This window comes from Myotis lucifugus, unplaced genomic scaffold (genome assembly GCF_000147115.1).
Source record: "Myotis lucifugus unplaced genomic scaffold, Myoluc2.0 scaffold_42, whole genome shotgun sequence".
NCBI classification, from domain to species: domain Eukaryota; kingdom Metazoa; phylum Chordata; class Mammalia; order Chiroptera; family Vespertilionidae; genus Myotis; species Myotis lucifugus.
The window spans coordinates 7,288,709-7,307,286 of record NW_005871090.1 but is presented as its reverse complement, the minus strand read 5'-3'; the positions used below and the strand labels follow the sequence as shown (position 1 = coordinate 7,307,286).

General features: G+C 41.6%; 1 protein-coding gene across 1 annotated transcript in view; it reads right to left on the bottom strand.

Moving 5' to 3' along the window:
- Positions 1-18,578, bottom strand: part of PCSK2 (proprotein convertase subtilisin/kexin type 2) — a 253,572-nt gene that overhangs the window by 59,959 nt on the left and 175,035 nt on the right. Inside the window, 2 exon segments of the mRNA XM_023753214.1 lie at positions 674-714; positions 1,907-1,983. Coding sequence (XP_023608982.1) covers positions 674-714; positions 1,907-1,983 — 118 coding nt within the window.

The window sequence follows — 18,578 nt, the reverse complement described above, 5'->3', positions numbered from 1 at the left end:
GAGTCATTGGCTCCCTAAGAGGCAAAGATCATGCTCATCTGACTCACTATGACTGTGTCTCAGACAATTGGACACTTGAGAATTTTTACCAGTGACAATGAAAAATTTTATTGCACTAAATACTAATTAGTTCTAGCTAGAAGATTTTAACTAGTTTAAAATTGTATTTTCAAGAACACATTTGAAAATTAACAATTTTATGGTAGGAGTCATCATTTTTTTAAAAGAATAATCTTATGGTATATCATACAGGAAGAGTTGCTTTGGGGAGGGTTGTGCTGGATTCAGAAAATGGGGTAAGGGAGAAAGCCATTCTGTCGGTTATATTTTTGTGCCTGAATCATTCTATCAAAGGTAAATTTAGTACCTACTAGCTGCAGAGAGATGGCAAATAGCTGGCACACATGTTGCTACTGCCCTTTCTGAGGTCGAGTGGACAATTGGTAACCAATCATGCTGAAGCCAGGCACTCCCTCATGGTCCTTCTCAACACAGTGCTCCAGACCATCATTTCCAACCACAGCTCAACCCTGGCTTAGTGACATCTATTTAGTAATGTCACATCCCTGTGTCAGAAAATGGTTTATTTGCTAAGAGTATGCTAGGATTATAAGTCATGGGGGTAAGAGACACGTTATGTCAGAAGTTTTCAGATGTTTTAATACATCCTCACCCCTTAAACACACTTCCAAATACTGCATTATAATTTTAAAGCTGTAGGCAAAAAGTTGACAGAGAGTGAATTGTGCTATTGGACATCAGCTATGATCTTTAAAAAAATGTTGCAAATTTGAATTATTCCCCCCCACTCCCTGCATTTTCCGTAATTGCCAAGCCCCTCAACCTGTATGCCTTGCCTGCATCCTAGACATTCTCTGGTCAACTTGTTAATTATAGGAACAGAGTCTAAGCTACCTGGCCACTCTCTGACCATAATACTTCCTGTCTTTTATAATAAAAATGATGCTTATAAAAGGATGGTAAAAGTTGGAATTAGGGTCATTTATGAAGTTTGGATTCAAGTGTGGACTTTGACATATACTAATTGTTTGACCAGGGAAGTCACTTTTCCTTTCTAAACCTATTTTCTTATCACTAAACTGAGAATTACAACATTTTTTTATGGGCCATGAGTTTGTCACCAGAAGTAAAAGAAATGAATAAGGTGCTGTACACATTATTTATACCATTAATTGAAATTCATATGTTCTCATAAATTTCACCCAAGAACATCAATAATAGGGAAGCACTAGGTTTAAAAAGTATAGCAGTCTTTGGTTGAGCAAGCCATACATCTTTATTTCTTGGTATTTCTTATATGTAATTAACCATTTAGACAAGAATGTTACTTGGGGGAAAAAGGAGGCTGCATTTACATGTGTAGTAGCCACATAGACTAAAGAAAATAGGTAGATGTTGGATAGTTTTCCATGCTGGGCAATACTTCAGACCTCTGCCAGTTTTGTTTTGAAAAAGGGACTGCATGACCTACATGAGGTTACAGCAGAAACACTTTTCAAAAACATACAGACACAGACCCGTGGGGCAAAAAAAGTTCTCTACAATCGTTTCCACAGATCAAGTGAAATCAGCATGTTTTAAATCACCCTTTGGTGGGTCCAGACAGGCTTTCTTCTTATTCCTATTTCCTTCTATCTTTAATACAGCGCCAAACAATTCCTAGTTCAACAGATAATTCTACAGGAGCATTGCAATGTTAGAAAAAAAAATCCAAGAATTTAGAGAATGTAGCCACACAAAGGAAAAGTCACAATACAATTTAGTGAAGCACTGAGATTATTTTGCTTGTGATTTTCAAGCCTTAAAAACAAAACAAAACAAACAAAACAAAACAGAATAAAACCCCAAACCTAAAGCCAAAGACACCTCATGAGGCCCAGTTTACCTGTTAAACCAGTCATCTGTGTATCGAGGGTAAGGATAGGGGTCGTTGCTACTGAAGTCATAACTTGCTTCGGCATTCTGAAAAACATAAGGGGTCTCACTGGGTCAATAAAGCCAGAGGCACAGGCAAGAGAAAATGCTGCTATACAACTGTTTCAGGCTGCTAGTCCCTCCCCACGTGCTGTGTTAATGTTCTGCTCTGGACCAGCCCTTATCAAATGGTGACAGAGCTGAAATGTGTCTTTGGAGCTTTTTATCCCCTCTTTTATCCCCCTACCCCCCCCTTTTTTTTTTGTTAATCCTCACCTGAGGACATTTTTCACTGATTTTCAGAGAGTGAAAAAGAAGGGTAGAGACGAGAGAAACATTGATGGGAGAGACACATTGATTGGTTGTCTCCGCACATGGCCTGGGCTGGGAGCCTGCCACCGAGGCATGTGCCCTTGAGGGGAATTGAACTTCAATTAATGATAGAGCATCAACTCTATACATTGAGCCAAACCGTCTATCCCCTTTTTTGAGGTTTCCTCATTGCATTCTATTTCAGGCCCTCAGAGTTAATGATTTTGAGTATTCCACTCTCCAGGACTGTCTCCATTTTAAGTTGAGTTATGCCTTTTGGATAAATGGGATTTACCTGGAATCCAGGGCTTAAGCTAAGTTTCTTTGAACTGATGGCCAGAATTTCTAGTTCTCATGTCACAAGTGAGATGGCCTTTAGAGTTTTCTTGCTTTATGTGGAAGACTCACGTCCAGCTCCCTGCTTCCGACTGACTTGGGGCTTACCTTCTTCATGCTTATGGATGTTAAACCCCTGCCCCAGCCCTGAATACCAACCTCAACATCAACCGCAGTCATTTACGCACTTTACTGTTTTGTTGAAAGGAGATACATGAGCTGCTATAAGGTTACAGCAGAAATATTTTTCAAAAGCATATCAATAAGAGTCTAATATATGCGGTTTTTTTGATCGATACCATTTTGAAATAGTAATTTATTGCCTTCCCTAAGTATGTTTGGTTACCCCTAATATTCCCTGAATTTTTGAGATAAGAGCATTCTTAGGTAGAGTTGGTGGAGTAGGAATCTCAAGAGGAACACAAGTTAATATTTTTTCTTTCGGGTTTCAAAGCTGAGGTTGAAACTTAAACAGATTTGGAAGACTATTGTTAAGCCTGATTGGTTTCTCCATAGAGATCAAAATTTCCTGGTCTAGGGTGAGTTAGGTAGAAAATTCAGCATGAGTAGCCGTTGTGGGGTCCTCAGAGGGGCCCCGAGTGCTACCTCTTTCTTCTGCGCTGTGCTCTTGGAGTGGGATGGGTTATGTTGGAATGTCCAACTTCAGAGAAGTCAGGGACTCATCCTTGGACAAGGAATGAAGCTGCAAATCAAAGTGGCTCCGTTAGGTGTCTTAGCTGGGGAGCTTGAGGTAGCCCCACTCTGCAATCCTGTGACCCTCTGTACGGAGCAAGGAACAGCACAATCTTCTTTAGGAGGCTGATTGGTGAGGACAAACAGTGAGAACCAACTGGCCCAGAAAGATCTGTGGTCAGGACAATGAGGATCCAGGGTTCAGGCATGATCTGCATGAACTGACTTTCCAGTAGGCATGGAATGCATGGACCGAGGATGAGACGCAAGCATCAGGACCCAGATCCCTCTCCTTAATGCTACGTTTATCCTTGAAGCTGGAGGGAAATTCTGGAGACAGGAGGGTTGGGGGAAAACTTGAGTTGACCAAAGTCAAGTGTTTTTTTTTTTTTTTTTATTTACCATCAGTGCAATTATCCTGGTACCATCAGTGCAATTATCCTGGCAGATAGGAATTAAATTCAATTAGAGAAAAATCAAGTCAAAATTTTCTGCACCTTTGTGTTTGTTTCACATGCTCTCCACCCTGGCCCACCTTTCTGGGTCATAATCATCACCTGTGGTCTGGCATAAGGCCTTTTGGTGCTCATTTCTGGAGCAAATGGTTTGCCTTGAGGTGGGTGGGGGCTCGCAAGAGGAATCAGGGAGTTCTGACAGGGGAACTGGTAGTTGAGAATCCAAGGAACTCTGAGGTCGTTTTTACAGCAAGAAGAAAGACTGTGTATTGTCTGGGGTCAATTTCACCTCTGAATGTTGAAATAAATGATAACTTAGGAATTCTAAGTATTTTGCTGTCTTTACAATGATTTTGATGATGAACACTCAATTCCTTACATAACAGTCTACACTGAGTATTAAGGAAAGCATACAGTTGTGATTATTTGGCTGTATGTTTTCTGGCTGAAAATCAAATGGTTTATAGCAAGAAAGAACAGTAAGCAACATTTTGCAAAGACTCTGTTTATAGTTTTATAGCTCAAACCAAATCATTTATTGATTTGAATGATGGTGTTTTCTTTCACGAAATTGTTTGTGTACAGGAATAAATTAAACTGGTCTTGAATTATCCTGGAATTTCCTAAGCTAGCCATTAACACTGACATTTGGGGGAAAGTGGTGTCTCTGTAAACTTAATGCTCTGGTCATCCTAGCTAGAATGACTTGTTTTGGTTTAAACTCTTTTATAACTTCTTCCTAAAATGCATTAGTCTATTTTATTGCTTTAGAAAAGACTAGATGTTTAGTGAACATAAGCTAATCATTGATGATTCAGGATCAGGATGATTCAGTCATCATTAAGAACTGAATTATCATTGTACCATCACGCAGAAAGTGAGAAGATTGGGCTGAATCCAACCTGACCTCAGGGCTTCCCTGGGAGTTATTTCTGAACTTAATTTGAATGCATAGCCAGAGAAAAAGGCTAGAGTAACTCTTAGCAAGAAAGTTTAATAATTACGGGTTTGGCCATTGCTTGCACTGGGCATTTTTGCATCAGATGGCCTGCCTGCACACTCAGCCAGGAAAGGACAAAGGACTTACGTATTTTCACAGAATCTTCTGGCTTGTCCTGTCTGAGGGATTGCATTGTGTGGCCACCAACGGCACAGGTCCACACGGGCCACATGCCGGATGCTAGGGCTGGTCTCACTGTGAAAGCTGGTGGTGGACCCAGCGGTCACCCTGCCCACTCCCTCCATTGCTTTAACTTTCTCAGAGAATCTTCTGAGACCCTGGAGACCCTGCTCTGGCACTTCCACCCTTATTGCCAAATCTGGAATTTAATGACTCTGGTTCCAGTGGACGTTCCTTGCTGGTTGCATAAGACAAATGTGTCTGCAGGCATCAGCTTGGAGTAGAGAGAGGAAGAGAGGCATTACAGCCAGACAGATCTGGTTTTGAACCTGCACTGTTAGGCCTTGGCAATTTTCTTACATTCTAGAGAATGTAGTTTCCTCATCTTTAAAATGCGGATGATAAAACTGTAACTACTTGGCTGCTGTGAGGATAAAATGAAGGAATGGATGGAAGCTGGCAAGAACATTGTCCAATCAAGTGTGGGTGTTTTCTTACCTCTTACTTCTCCTTTTGAGTCCTTCCTTTTCTTTGATTGCTTAAGGCTAGTGTCACAAAAATGCCTATAGGCCAAATCTGGCCCACCACTTGCTTTTGTAAATAAAGTTTTATTGGAACATGGTCATGTTCCCCTGCTTACAGATTGCCTATGGTTGCTTTCACACTACAACAGCAGACAAATAGTTGTGACAGAAGTCCACGAATCTTAAAATGTTTACTATCTTTTTTTAAAAAAAATATTTTATTGATTTTTTACAGAGAGGAAGGGAGAGGGATAGAGAGTTAGAAACATCGATGAGAGAGAAACATCGATCAGCTGCTCCCTGCACACCCTCTACTGGGGATGTGCCCCCTACTGGGGATGTGCCCGCAACCAAGATACATGCCCTTGACCGGAATCAAACCTGGGACCCTTCAGTCCACAGGCCGACGCTCTATCCACTGAGCCAAACCGGTTAGGGCTGTTTACTATCTTTTATAGAAAGAATTTGCAAACCCTTGAATGACATCCTAGGCCTCATGGTCTCTCAGGCTGCCTCTGACAGCCTGGGGCCTCCACTATAGCATATCAGCAAGTCCCTGTCTTCCTGAAGAGCTCCCTTTTCTCTGAAACATGCTTGTTCCTCATCCCTTCTTCTCTAGGTGGCTCTAGCTGCTGAAAAGGAATCTGATATAAACTGTCCCTACATTGCTAGGAGTTTGAAGTTTACCTGTCCCGGTTCACACCAATCATAGGTGGGTTATCAGGCATTCCTGTGGTCAGAAACTGGGCTCAGCCGACTGGAGGCTCACAGATGCAGTAGAGAGCCCCACCATTGTTTCCCCAACCCCTGCCCAGCAGCACTGGTTGAAGACTGTTTCTAAGGGCACCAACCTTCTAACTCTCTGTCTTTCCATCTACCATGTCCTATCTGTTCCCAAGGTTAGAGTATTACCCTTGGCAGAGAGAGGCAGGTGTTTGCAGTGAACAGCCCTGGGCATTCAGATGTAATCATCCAAGTGATATGGGTCCACGTGGTGTCTGCTGCACAATTTCTCACCAACTTTCATTTTTAAATGTGGTGCTGCATCGGCATTTTGTCAACCCTAGGCTCTTGTAATAGGTCATTATATTTAAAGTGGGGGTGCACTGCTTTGACTGAAGAGATATATTTAGAGCCTCAAGGATCAAACCCTATAGTCTAACTACAAAATTAGGAAAGTGGTATCTGCAAGCAGGGGTGCCACATGCAGTCATGTAGGTTGTGTTTTGCATAAGGGGGCATGCCCAAGGGGAGCCACTGGGGCTACGTGGATTTGCCAAGCCATGTGCCCTGAGAGGGCCTTTATTTTTATTTATTTTATTCTATTTATTTTTAAATTAAAAATTATTTTTCAATTATAGTTGACATACAATATTATATTAGTTTTAGGTGTACCTGGAGTGGCGCTTTAAATAATAACTGGTCAGCCCAGAGGGGTTACCCTTTTCTCATTTGTCTGCCCAGAAGGGGGTACGTATTCTAATTTGTTTGCCCAGAAGGGAGGGTGCTGTTTTGCAACTTACCCACCGATAGACGACACTTTTTAAAAATTTTACACAAATGCGCTATGGAAGTACTAGCATGCCTGTGAGCCATGGCAAGAAATAGGTCTTTCTAGTTATGTAGATATATAAGACCCTAATAGGCAAATAGAACAAATGGTGGAACAACCGAACAAATGGTCGCTACGGCGTGTGCTGACCACCAGGGGGCGTGCATGGAACATGGTGGGCGTCGGCCGCGGTGGGATGGTGGAGCACGTGAGTGGGGGCTCCAGACCAAGGTGGGGCACTGGTCGCTGTCATCAGGGCGAGCCTCTGGTGGTTACTGAAAATTCTTTGCTCCCATGCGCCACGGTCCCACCCGGCGCTCACACATGCTGCAGGAGCCAGCCCCGCTGGCACCAGCTGCCAGCCCCGATTGCTCCTGAGGGCTTTTCCACCTCTCCCTGCTCCTGAGGGGCGATTGGGGCAGCAGCTGCTGCTTGCACCCGCTGACAGTGCAGAGCGACTGGGGCTGGCACCATCAGCGGGTAGGAGCGGCGGCAGCAGGAGCGGGTCTGCAGGCAGACAGGGGACTGGGGGCTGTGGTGGGAGGGGCTGGGAGGGGCCGGGTGGGGGCACAGTGGATGGACCGAGACTCGCCCCTGTGCCCACCACATCCTTGTGGCCCACAGTTCCTTTCAAGGTGCACGAATTTGTGCACTGGACCCCTAGTTGTCATATATAAGTTCAGACCTCAGAGAAATTGTACCAGGGAGACAAGATGACCCCTGGGAAATGTCAAGTAATACCAGACTTAAATACTATCTCCAACAATAGGAGTTTATGATCATGAGTACAGCATTGCATATGCTTAGTTGACAATGTAATTTCACCACTATAGGAAATCAGAACAAGAAAGTACATTGCATTTTTCCCTTTATTCTGGCTTGCTACTTTCCCTGAAGGCATATAACCAAATAACTCAGCTAGGATCTGTGTAACAATATTAGTTTAAATTGCACTGTGCTCATGGACTAATGAAAGAGAAATGACCTTCCCTAGATAGACTCACAAACTGCAACCATATTGCCCAGAACAAAGCTCACCTGTATGGAAAGTGAGAGCAAAAGAGCCCAGTCCATTAGAGCCTAAAGAATTTTGCTATTGCACCTGCTTGCATCTAATATGGTCATGGCTGAATGTTCCCAACTGTGCCTATTTTGATTTTCCTCAAATAATTCTCCCACATGCACTGGTTTAACGATAATGTTCAGCTTACTTTGGACTGAAACCGACATTAAAGGGATTTATGTCTATATTAAGTCTGGCTGTAAAACTTAATGAAATTTCACATTTCTCCAGCACTCAAAAATTTTTAAACAAAGATGCATAGTCAGAAAATTGTTTGCAATATTTCTTCTATACTTCTAAGACTTACAGATTTTTCCAGCGACAGAATGTTCTCTGATTGTGGATTTGACCCCTCTCACCATCACTTCCTCCTACTCTTGAAATTCCAGCAACTTCTCTAGTCACTGGCGTACCCTCTAGGTAAGTATCACCATGCCCCAAACCATGTCCTGGACTACTAGGTTTCGTGTATTTCCTAAAGAGGAGCAGCTCTATCCTCTGCCTCTCCATAATACCTTTACCAGCATATTTGAGAGAGGTTCTAAGCACTAAACATAAGAGGAGATGATGATGATGATGATGATGATGATGATGATGTTGGTTAACACAGCACCCTAAATTAATGAAGTGTCTTTAAATTGTTTTCAAAGGAGTTTAAATTCTCTTATTTTATTTAATATTCTCTAAAACCCTGTAGGGTAGGAAAGCAGATGTATTGGAGGAAGAAACAGGGCTATTACTACCTCTGACACAGTCAAGGCAGCACCTGGATGGCCTCTTTAGAATTACCCCTGCCTGCCCATGGCTTCCTGGCTCATCCTGCTGTTTTACAAGGACAATGGAACCTGTATTAGACTAGGTTGAGGCAAATTCCTATGCATAAATTTTAATAGCTGCCCTAAAAGCGTCAATTCCTGTGGCTGACCAGATGCATTGAGGAGAACTGCTACTCACTGTAATTAATCTCAAAGAGCTGGCTCTAAGACAGAGTCCAACATTTGTTCAGAAAAAATTTACATCTTTATTTTCATGAGCTGCCAACTCAAATTTAGCATTTCTTTCAATTATGGATGTAGACTACAAGACATGATATTATTAGCAGTAGCTGTGAGCTTGTCACCAATATGAACTTTCATATCACATTATAGTTGTTGCAGATATGCTGAAATGTCTTTTCTTCTCACTCTTACCTGCCCTTGATTTTGTTATTTAATGTATTAGAGGCCCGATGCATGAAAATTCGTGCAAGAATAGGCTTTCCTTCCCCCTGACTGCCAGCACCGGCTTCCCTCCGGCACCTGGGACCCGGCTGGCTTCCCTCCTGCCCTGGCTTTGTCAGGAAGGACGTCCGGAATGATGCCTGAAAGACGTCCGGTCTAATTAGCATATTACCCTTTTATTACTACAGATTATTAAAGAAGGATAGATATTGCCATCTCACAAATGTTTATTTTTGTTTGATAACCTTGCTTCCATGTAACTGCTTTCCTCAGTTATCGTGTCTATTAAAACATTATTCTGAGAATGAGGGGAAAGACACTTGTATTTGAGGATACATAGTGTGCAAATTGGTGTGATCACTTGGAAGAGAAATTTGGCAATATCTATCAAAATAAAAAGTACATAGGCTGTTTAACCCAGGGACCCCACCTCTAAGAACCTATCTTAAAGATACATATCTGCCAATATATGAAAGATTTATTTTTAAATGTATTCATGGCAGCATGATTACAAAAGTGAAAGACTCGAAATAACTTAAGTGTCCAACTTGGGGAAAAACTTAAATAAATAATGGTGCACTCATACGATGCAAAACTGCAGTCCCGGCAATGGATGAGGTATGAGGTTTGCAATGAACTTCTTCCCAAGAAATACTGCCAGGTAAAAAAAGCAAAGTGTAGAATAAAGTTCATAGTGAGCTCTCATTTGCATAGAAGAGAGGAATGGTAAATGCATAGAGTATATCTGGAAAGATACTCAGAGCCTTTTTATAGTGCTTTGCCTTTAGTGAGGGAGGTGGTGTTTGGGGTAGAAGGGAAATACAGTTTTCATTGTATAACCTTTTGCTTTGTGTAATGTTTTTGCCACAATAATAACAGGTAACATATATCAAGTGTTTATTTTGCCCAAGAGACCCTCTTAGCTGTTTTGTATGCCTTAGCTCCTCCTTATGTTGTACTTGTGTAGTAGGACTCTTTTTACCATTCTTATTCTATGAACAGGGAGACTGAGGTACAGAGAGGTTGAATATTTTGCTCAAGGTCACTCAGATGAGAAGAGACAGAGCAGGGATTTGGACCAGGCAGTTTGGCTCCAGAGGCCTGTCCCCCAACTCTGCCTGCAATTCTGCCTCTCCGCATTAGGATCATAATGTTCCACTCTATTGCTTGTGTTGTATAAAAGAGAAAAACAACTACAAATACAAATAAAAGATAGTAACTTAGTGGATTTACTCTTTAAAATGTCAATGGTTTATTCTATTCAAATCCAGGTACATAAATTGAGCTCATGCTTTAGCCCCCACACTGGGACACCCCTCACTGAAGAGCCAGGAAGCACATCTCTTGCTTTGCATGATCCATCCCTTTGTTAACAGCACGGTTTTTATCTAGTGAGTTCTCTCCTCTGAGGTAGATATAATGCTTCTGAGGCCTAAACCAGGAAGTATGCCTCCAACGAGAAAGCAAATTCCTGTTTTCAACAGCAAGGCACAGCCTGTTCCTTTTTTCTCTGTTGATTATATTGTTTCTCTTAGATACGGGACTGTTTTAGAAAAAACAAAAACAAACAAGCCAACATCACACTGTATATGAGACAAATAATATTGATGACTGGCTTCCTCAGAAATGGAAATCTTAGAAAGAGTTCCTCCCCCCTGCCCCCCCCCTCCCCGGCCTCTTCAGCAGAACTTGGTGGCCGTGGGGTTTCTGAGTCCAGTTAGGAAAATCACTGGCTGAGAGTTGTGTTCCTTTCAGGGGTGGGGAACCTTTTTTCTGCCAAGGGCCATTTGGATATTTATAAACATCATTCGTAGGCCACACAAAATTATCAACTTAAAAATTAGCCTGCTATATTTACTCAAACATTTAATTAACTCACCCCTAATGCCTTGGCAGGGCCAGACAAAATGATTTCGAGGGCCTTATATGGCCCGAGGCCGGATGTTCCCAACCCCTGCTGGATGCTTGCACATGGCGCCTTCAGCAACATGGTATTGTGACCAGACTGTGACTTTTTTCAAAACACTCCTCCAATCCTTCTTATTATGCCAATGACAAGCCTTTAATTCCTCCCTGTTCCCTCCTAATCCATCTTCTTAACTGACAGAGGCAAGCACTGGCAGGCAGCAACGTCCAGCTTGAGTTGCTTTCATTATTTTTATGTTGACAGTTACTTCTATTTATGTCAAGGGATATTGGTTGTTTTTCTATTTAAAACAGTGATTTATAGTTTCACTTTCAAACACATTCATTTATGTTAAAAAAGTGAGTCAATTTAGGGAAACATACTCGGTAAATAATAGCACCAATATAAAAAATGGCAAAGGTGTGCTGTGATTGGCGGATGTTTGGGGACCACTTGAGTAAAGTAATGGTAATATTTATGGCTTTGACATCTCCAGTTATCAGCAGAGTCAGCCTTAAGGTGAACTGAGTATCTACACAGGGGATCTGAGGGAATAATGGAAAAGACTTTTTGTCCTCAAATTTTAATCCTGTTACTTGTCATTTCAACATTATGCCTACAATCCTTTACATTACTGTTGGCCTTCAAACACCTCCATTTATTCATGCATTCAGCCAATCATTTTTTAATTTTTTTCAATGTTGAGTACCAACTATTTGTTGGGTATTGTGCAATAACAAGTCAGTATTGGAGAGGAAGATGCCCTTAGCTGGGGTATCTTGCCCTTAGCCCTCAGTTATGAACTGACACTTGAGTTTTCAATGCAGTTATCAGCTAACAGTGGTTCCCAACTCAGGCTTCTCAATAGAGTTGCCTGGGGAGCTTTTAGAAATATAAATACTTAGGGACCCCAAGATTTAATTGGTTGTTGTTGGGGTCTAGGCATCAGTATTTAACAAATACAGTGGGACCTTGACTTACGAGTTTAATTCGTTCCGAGACCGAGCTCGTTAAGGAGCTCGCTTGTTAACTCAATTACTCTATCAACTCAATGCAAAAAATCTGCGAGAGACAGCTGGTATCTCAAAAAACTCATTAGTCGGGGCACTCGTAAGTCAAGGCCCCACTGTATACTCTTCAGTTGATTCTGATGTATACCAAGGTCAAGAACCACTAAGTTAATGTCCTTTTAATCCAGTGGTTCTCAACCTTGGCTGCACATTAGAATCACCTGGGAATCTTTTTAAAATCCTGATTTGTGGGCCTTATCCTTCGGAAATTCTGTTTCTTTGTTATGGGGTGGGGCCACAACATTAGTAACAAAGAAACAGAATTTCCGGAGGATGAGGCCCAGAAATCAGGATTTTAAAAAGATTCCTAGGTGATTCTAATGTGCAGCCAAGGTTGAGAACCACTGTTTTAATCACTCATATTCTGTCCCCCTTGCTGCTTAAAGTGGCTAGTGGGCCAGTGGCACTGACATCACCGAGAACTTGTTAGAAATGCAGAATCTCAGGCCCCACCCAGACTGGCTGAGCCTGAATCTGTATGTTAACAGGGTGTCCAGGGGATTTGTGTGTGCACGCTGATTCTTTCATTTGTAAAGCGAGTGCCTGGGGTCAGGTTTCCCCACTGGCTCTTCACTTTTACTCTGCATATCCATACTCTCTCTGATATATCCTCCCCACACTTTCCCTCCTCCTCCTTTCACCTTGACAGGAAGAAATCTAATTTGATTTGTCATTCATATCTTAGCATGAATAAGTTCAGCCCGTTGTTCTTCCCAATATTTTTTGCTTTAACGGGAGAGAATGGACATTGGAAAAAGCTGAAGAACTCCATCTCTAAGAGTAGAGATTGAAGGGTGGTATTTTGGGAGTGACAGGAACTTCAGAGCATCTCTCAGACTCCTTTCTATGGAGAAGGTCAGTCCTGAGAATCAAATTGTCACAACAGATTCCTTTGGATCTGAAGGAGAGGCCTGATGAACCAAGGAAAACAAAAAAGCAAGATAAAGTGTGTGATTCTTATGCACAATATTACTGGATTCTCTGTATTTCTGGAAAGCAGGGGCTGTCGGGGGATCAATTCTGTAAGACAGGAGAGTAAAAGTTCAGAGTGAAAGCTCTCCTGCTGTGAAATAAATCTTGTTAAATATTAAGGTATGAATTATTTTTGCCTCCTGCTGCTTAACATAAAGTTTCGTCAAAACCTTAAAAAGACACCCAATTATCGACAAACTAAATGCCAAGCTGCTTTAACAGTAATAGGAGTTAAAACATCTTTTAAAATATGTTTATATTTCAGTGCATGCTTATTGTTATACCCCCACTCTTTCCTATTCTAATAAATGATATAGATAAATGAAAGTTAACAGTATAGTGTGGTATAATTTGGTAAAAATAAGGGTGCACAAATTCTGTGCTCGCCAATGCTTGGCCTCATAGCTCAAATTGAACCTCTTTGGCCACAGATGCTGCTCAAAGCCAATTCACCCTCATGACCCATTCTACTAACTGGTCAACTCCCCAGCACTGCCCTGGAATTCTCCTAGCCCTGTTTGGTTTCTCCTCTCTTTCCCAGTGGCCTTCACTGCTGGGTGCCTCCCTGCCCCCCATCCCCAGGATGACAAAGTTGACCTTGAGTGAGTTGTGAAAAAGCAGCTTGCGGCTGTGCTCAGACCTGATCACTTCATTGCTCTAAACATACGGGTTTAAGAAAAGCAGTTGAATTTAGCCTTGATACCTTAATAAGAGGGTAAGGAGAGCGATCACACAGAGTGACCACAGGGATACACTCGGGACCCAGGACAGAAGGGAGGCAGCCAACAGATGGGCTTACAATAGCTGCTGTGAGGAAACTGCCGGGTGGCTGATTGAAAGGGCCCGGAGTAGCCGACTCAAAAGGCAATTCAAGGCTGATTCTCGCAGCTCCACAAAGACTGAGTGTGCTGTCAAGGCCCTGCAGTGGGACTGTGTAAATCAGCACGACGTGAGCCAGACACCGCTCTGAAAAGAGAATCAGAAGATAATGTACCAGCCAGGGTCTAAATTTGTGTTGTCAAGGTGACGAGGTACAAGTCAATTTGTGTTTCCCTCTCTTTTGACTGGGTGTTCTACAACATTGTAGAGAGAGCTGCTCAAGGTCTCTCCACCTTTGCTTTCTCTGTGAGTGTTCTGCTCGCCTTTGGATGGCTGCTGAGGTCAAGGCCACTGCCGCTGAGTCTAGATGTCCTCCGAGCGAGGGAGAGGCGAGTTTACAGCCCTCCTTGTGCGACTGATTGCACAACTTCAGTATCACCTGCCTCTCCTTTTCCAGCCCTAAAAATAGTGAAGACGAGTTCACTGATAGCTGAGTCACCTTGTTGAAGACGATGTTCTGTCCAACTTGGGGACTTTGTCTTAAATATGTATTTTCCTCCTATCAAAAGCATAGCAATGTGAAGAATAAATATACTGCACAGAGGTCTATTACTATTTTTATTATACATACACATGTATGTTTTATATATGTGTATAATTCAGCACAAATTGATTTCATTTGAGCCTCACAGCAGTTTTATGAATTGATTATTGTAACATCAACTTTATAGATAAGAAGACTGAGGCTCAATGAGGTTATGAATTTGCTCAAGGTTTTCAGCTGAAAGTGGCTGAGTTAGTGCTAAAAATTAGATCTTCTGACTCAGACTCATTCTCTTTGTAATGCATGGCATCTACAGTTCTTTCTTATAATAAAAAGTAAAGAAAAAAATTAGGAAACTGAGCATCTTGCTTATTCTAGTACCCTTAGCACTGAGTAGGAGCATAAATGCCTAAGATATATTAAATGGCAGCAAGATGGGGGAAATTCAGGCCTTTGGGCTGCCACTCATTTTTGTATCCATAGTAAATTATACTCAACACTTGTCATCCATCTTCTCGCTTGTCACTTTTTGCTTCAAACCCTTAATCTCGACTTGAGCGATTTTTTTTTAGGATAACCTTGCTAAGAGGAGATGATGGAAATAGAGTGTTATCACCTTGAGAGACAAGTGAAAAGGAAGCACAAGGCACATTGTAAATATCTTAGTGTTTACATAGAGCTGGAAAAAAGCCAAGTGGATCAGTTCTCTTTCATGAAGAAGTTGTTTGAGTTTTACCTTTAAACGAGACCAATTTTTGTTCCCAGCTAATGCGAAATGTCACACAAAAAAGTACTGATCTCCAACTGTTCTGGAGAAAGATTAAATGCACTCCTGGTTCCTTTCACAGCTATTCATCATTTTAATTGGTTTTGAAGCCAAAAAACTTTGTCGGCATTTGTGATGGGAATCCGACTTCATAATGCATAAACCATGGAAAAGTGATTACGGCTTTCATTTGGAGGCTGTGCACATATCTTATTAAGTTGCTACAAGGATGGAACACCAGAATCCACATTAATCACAGAATCACTTTGCACAAGGGGTTGTACCTATTGAGTTATGGACACTGATCTCTTGGGAAGGAAATACTATGCCCTAGACCTTTTGCTAATGGCATGTCCTGGATTCACGGGGTTCCTTGCCACCTATGTTGCCAACACTGCTCTCGGCATTTCTAAGGACCATGAAAAATGTTCATATGATCCCCCTGCCTTCCCATTTCACGGCCTTCACCTCCAACTCCAACAATTCCCCTTCAATTACATCTCAGCATGTTCCTTGATTTCTGATAACCCAGCATGGAAACGGTTGAAATCACAAAAGTGAACATTTCATTCTCCACCCTCCACTGAACGTTCTCCCACTTCTCTCCTTCTCTAATCACCAATTTGTCTCCTTGGGGCCTGAAAATCCCTCATTCACTCCACTTTCTTTTGTGATGTCTCCATCTCATTTTGCATTTGCATGCTTCTTATCAACACTGCATTACATGTCCTGGAGTTTTCAGGGTCAAGTTCTTACTCTTCAGCTTCACCTCAAAGGCCGTTCATGATTGGCCTACTACCAGTTTCTCTCTAGCTCAGGAGTCACCAAACCTTTTCGGGAAAGGGCCAGAGGGTAATGTTTTAGGCCTTAGAAACCCTATGGTTTCTGTGACAATGACTCATTTCAGTCTTTGTAGTTGGAAAATAGCCAACATTGTAAACAAATTAAATGTAAACAAATAGGTGTGGCTGTGTTCCCATAAAACTTTATTCACAAGCAGCAACAACAAAAAAGCAGTGGGTGGGCTGTAGTTTGTAGAATCCTGCTTGTTGAAGTGCATCTCCCCATAAAATATGTTGAAGTCATAACTCTGGTATGAGGTACATAGCCACAGGGAATGTGACCTTCCTTGGATATAGTGTCTTTGCAGGTTAAATGAAGTCATATTAGACCAGGGTGGACCCTAAATCCAGTGACTGGTGTCCTTAGAGGAAGGCCATGTGAAGGGATAGACAAAAAGATACAACCAGGTGAAGATGGAGACAGAAATTGGAGTGATGGGTCTACAAGCCAATGAAAGCCAAGGGTTTCCCACAACCACCAACAAGTGGGCATGGAACAGAAAGAATCCCCCTCAGAGACTCCAGCCCTGCTGATATTTTGATTTTGGACTTCTAGCCTCCAGAACTGTGAGAGAATACATTTCTGTTGTTTCAAGCCACCTAGTTGTGGGACTTTGTTATAGCAGTCCCAGGAAACAAATCCACAGCTCTCGTGTTATCTTTTTCCACTCCCCTGCATGTAGCTCCATCCATGCCCATCCTCCAATATTGCATCTGTCTGGAATTCTCTCCTCCTTAAATCTGGCTGACTTCAGTCAGCTCAAATATCATCTCATTCAGGAAGAGCCCTCCCCACATGACACTGTGCTATGGACAGATACCCTCCCATCAGACTTGCTTTACTTCTCCATCCCCTCCGGTTCACTGAAAGTGGTTCAAGGATGTAGACTGTGCCTTTTACTTGATGCCACTATGCACGTAGCAGACTTTCAATGCATACTGAATGAATAAACTAATTACAAGACAAATGGTTGTCTAAATCACTTTGTAGACTCCAATATCATTTGACATGATGGTGATGGGAGTTATGAGGTGGAACTTGCTTGTTTCTGTACATTAACAGAATTACTAAAATAAGATTTTTTTTAAATGGGCAGAACAACGTAAGTATGCTTCCAAGGGTTTTCAAACCTTAAACATTCACCTTTTCATTACTTATATATTTGTACATTAAATGTTAATATCCCCAAACCTCTTTTTAAAAATGTGCTAGTGTCATCACACTTTATTTATACCACATTTAGCTATGGTGGTGTTATAAGTAGTATAATTTGCATATTTTAATGGCATTTTCCCTTATTATTTTAGAAAAACAAGTTGAAAATGGAAAAATGAATAAGCTGACAATAGGGAAAAATAGAGGTCTCATAAACTTAATTCAATTGAAACAAGAAAGAATCGTTAATTGTGCTGCAATATTAAACCTTTAGCCTCCATCCAATACTCATTGGATTTAACTCAGCTGTGCTCAATTGTTATAGAAAAGGAACATTTAAAAATATTTATCTTTTTGAAGAAAAAAACATTAAAAATTATGTTGAAAAGTTGAGATTAGTAGGGATTATAAATCATGATAATATTTATATGTTTTTAGCTTTCTGAAAATATAATCACATAATTTTACATTTAATGTTTAAGTTTGGAAATTGCATATAATTTTTAAAAATTCAAATGGAAAATAATCAGAATTCCATTTAAATTTATTTCATTCAGTTAAAAATGCCAGTATCTGTCTATAAATCTTTATAAAACTGTTGGGGTCCAACCCCAATGGGTCCAGGGATCCCCAAGGGTGTGGACGGAGTCGGCGAAGAATGAATGACATGGAGACTGGGTTCAGTTCATCAGCAGAGCGAGGTTCTCCCTCCAGGATCCCCAGCCAAGTTCTGTCCAAGATCTCTTGCCATGTTCTCTGGCTAGGTTCTCCAGCCAGGTTCTCCATGTTCTCCAGCCAGGTTCAGTCACCAGGTTCTTTAGCCAGGTTCTATCCAGGTTCTTTTGCCATGTTCTGTCTAGGTTCTCCAGTGAAGTTCTGTAGCCAGGTTCTGTCCAGGATCTTTTGCCATGTTCTCTGGCTAGGTTCTGGTTAGGAACTGATGATGATGTGATGAGGAGCTGATGAGGAGCTGATGAGGAGCTGATGAGGAGCTGATGAGGAGCTGATGATTATTGTCTTGTTACATCCGTATTTATACCAGCCGATTTTAATCCTGTCAATCTCTATTACAAAGGTTAGGGCGTTTCTTATCTCCATTCCAGGGAGTAAAGATTATGTAGCTTAACTACCCGCCTGGCACTTAATTAAGGGGTTGTATCCCATCCCTAACCTCAGGGAAAAATCCCCACCTGGGGAAACAACCTTTCTCGGAGAGGTGACCTTGGTTAAAACACATAGTGCTAAGAAGGTAAGCAAACATATTAAGAACAGTATGCCATATATGCCAGGTCC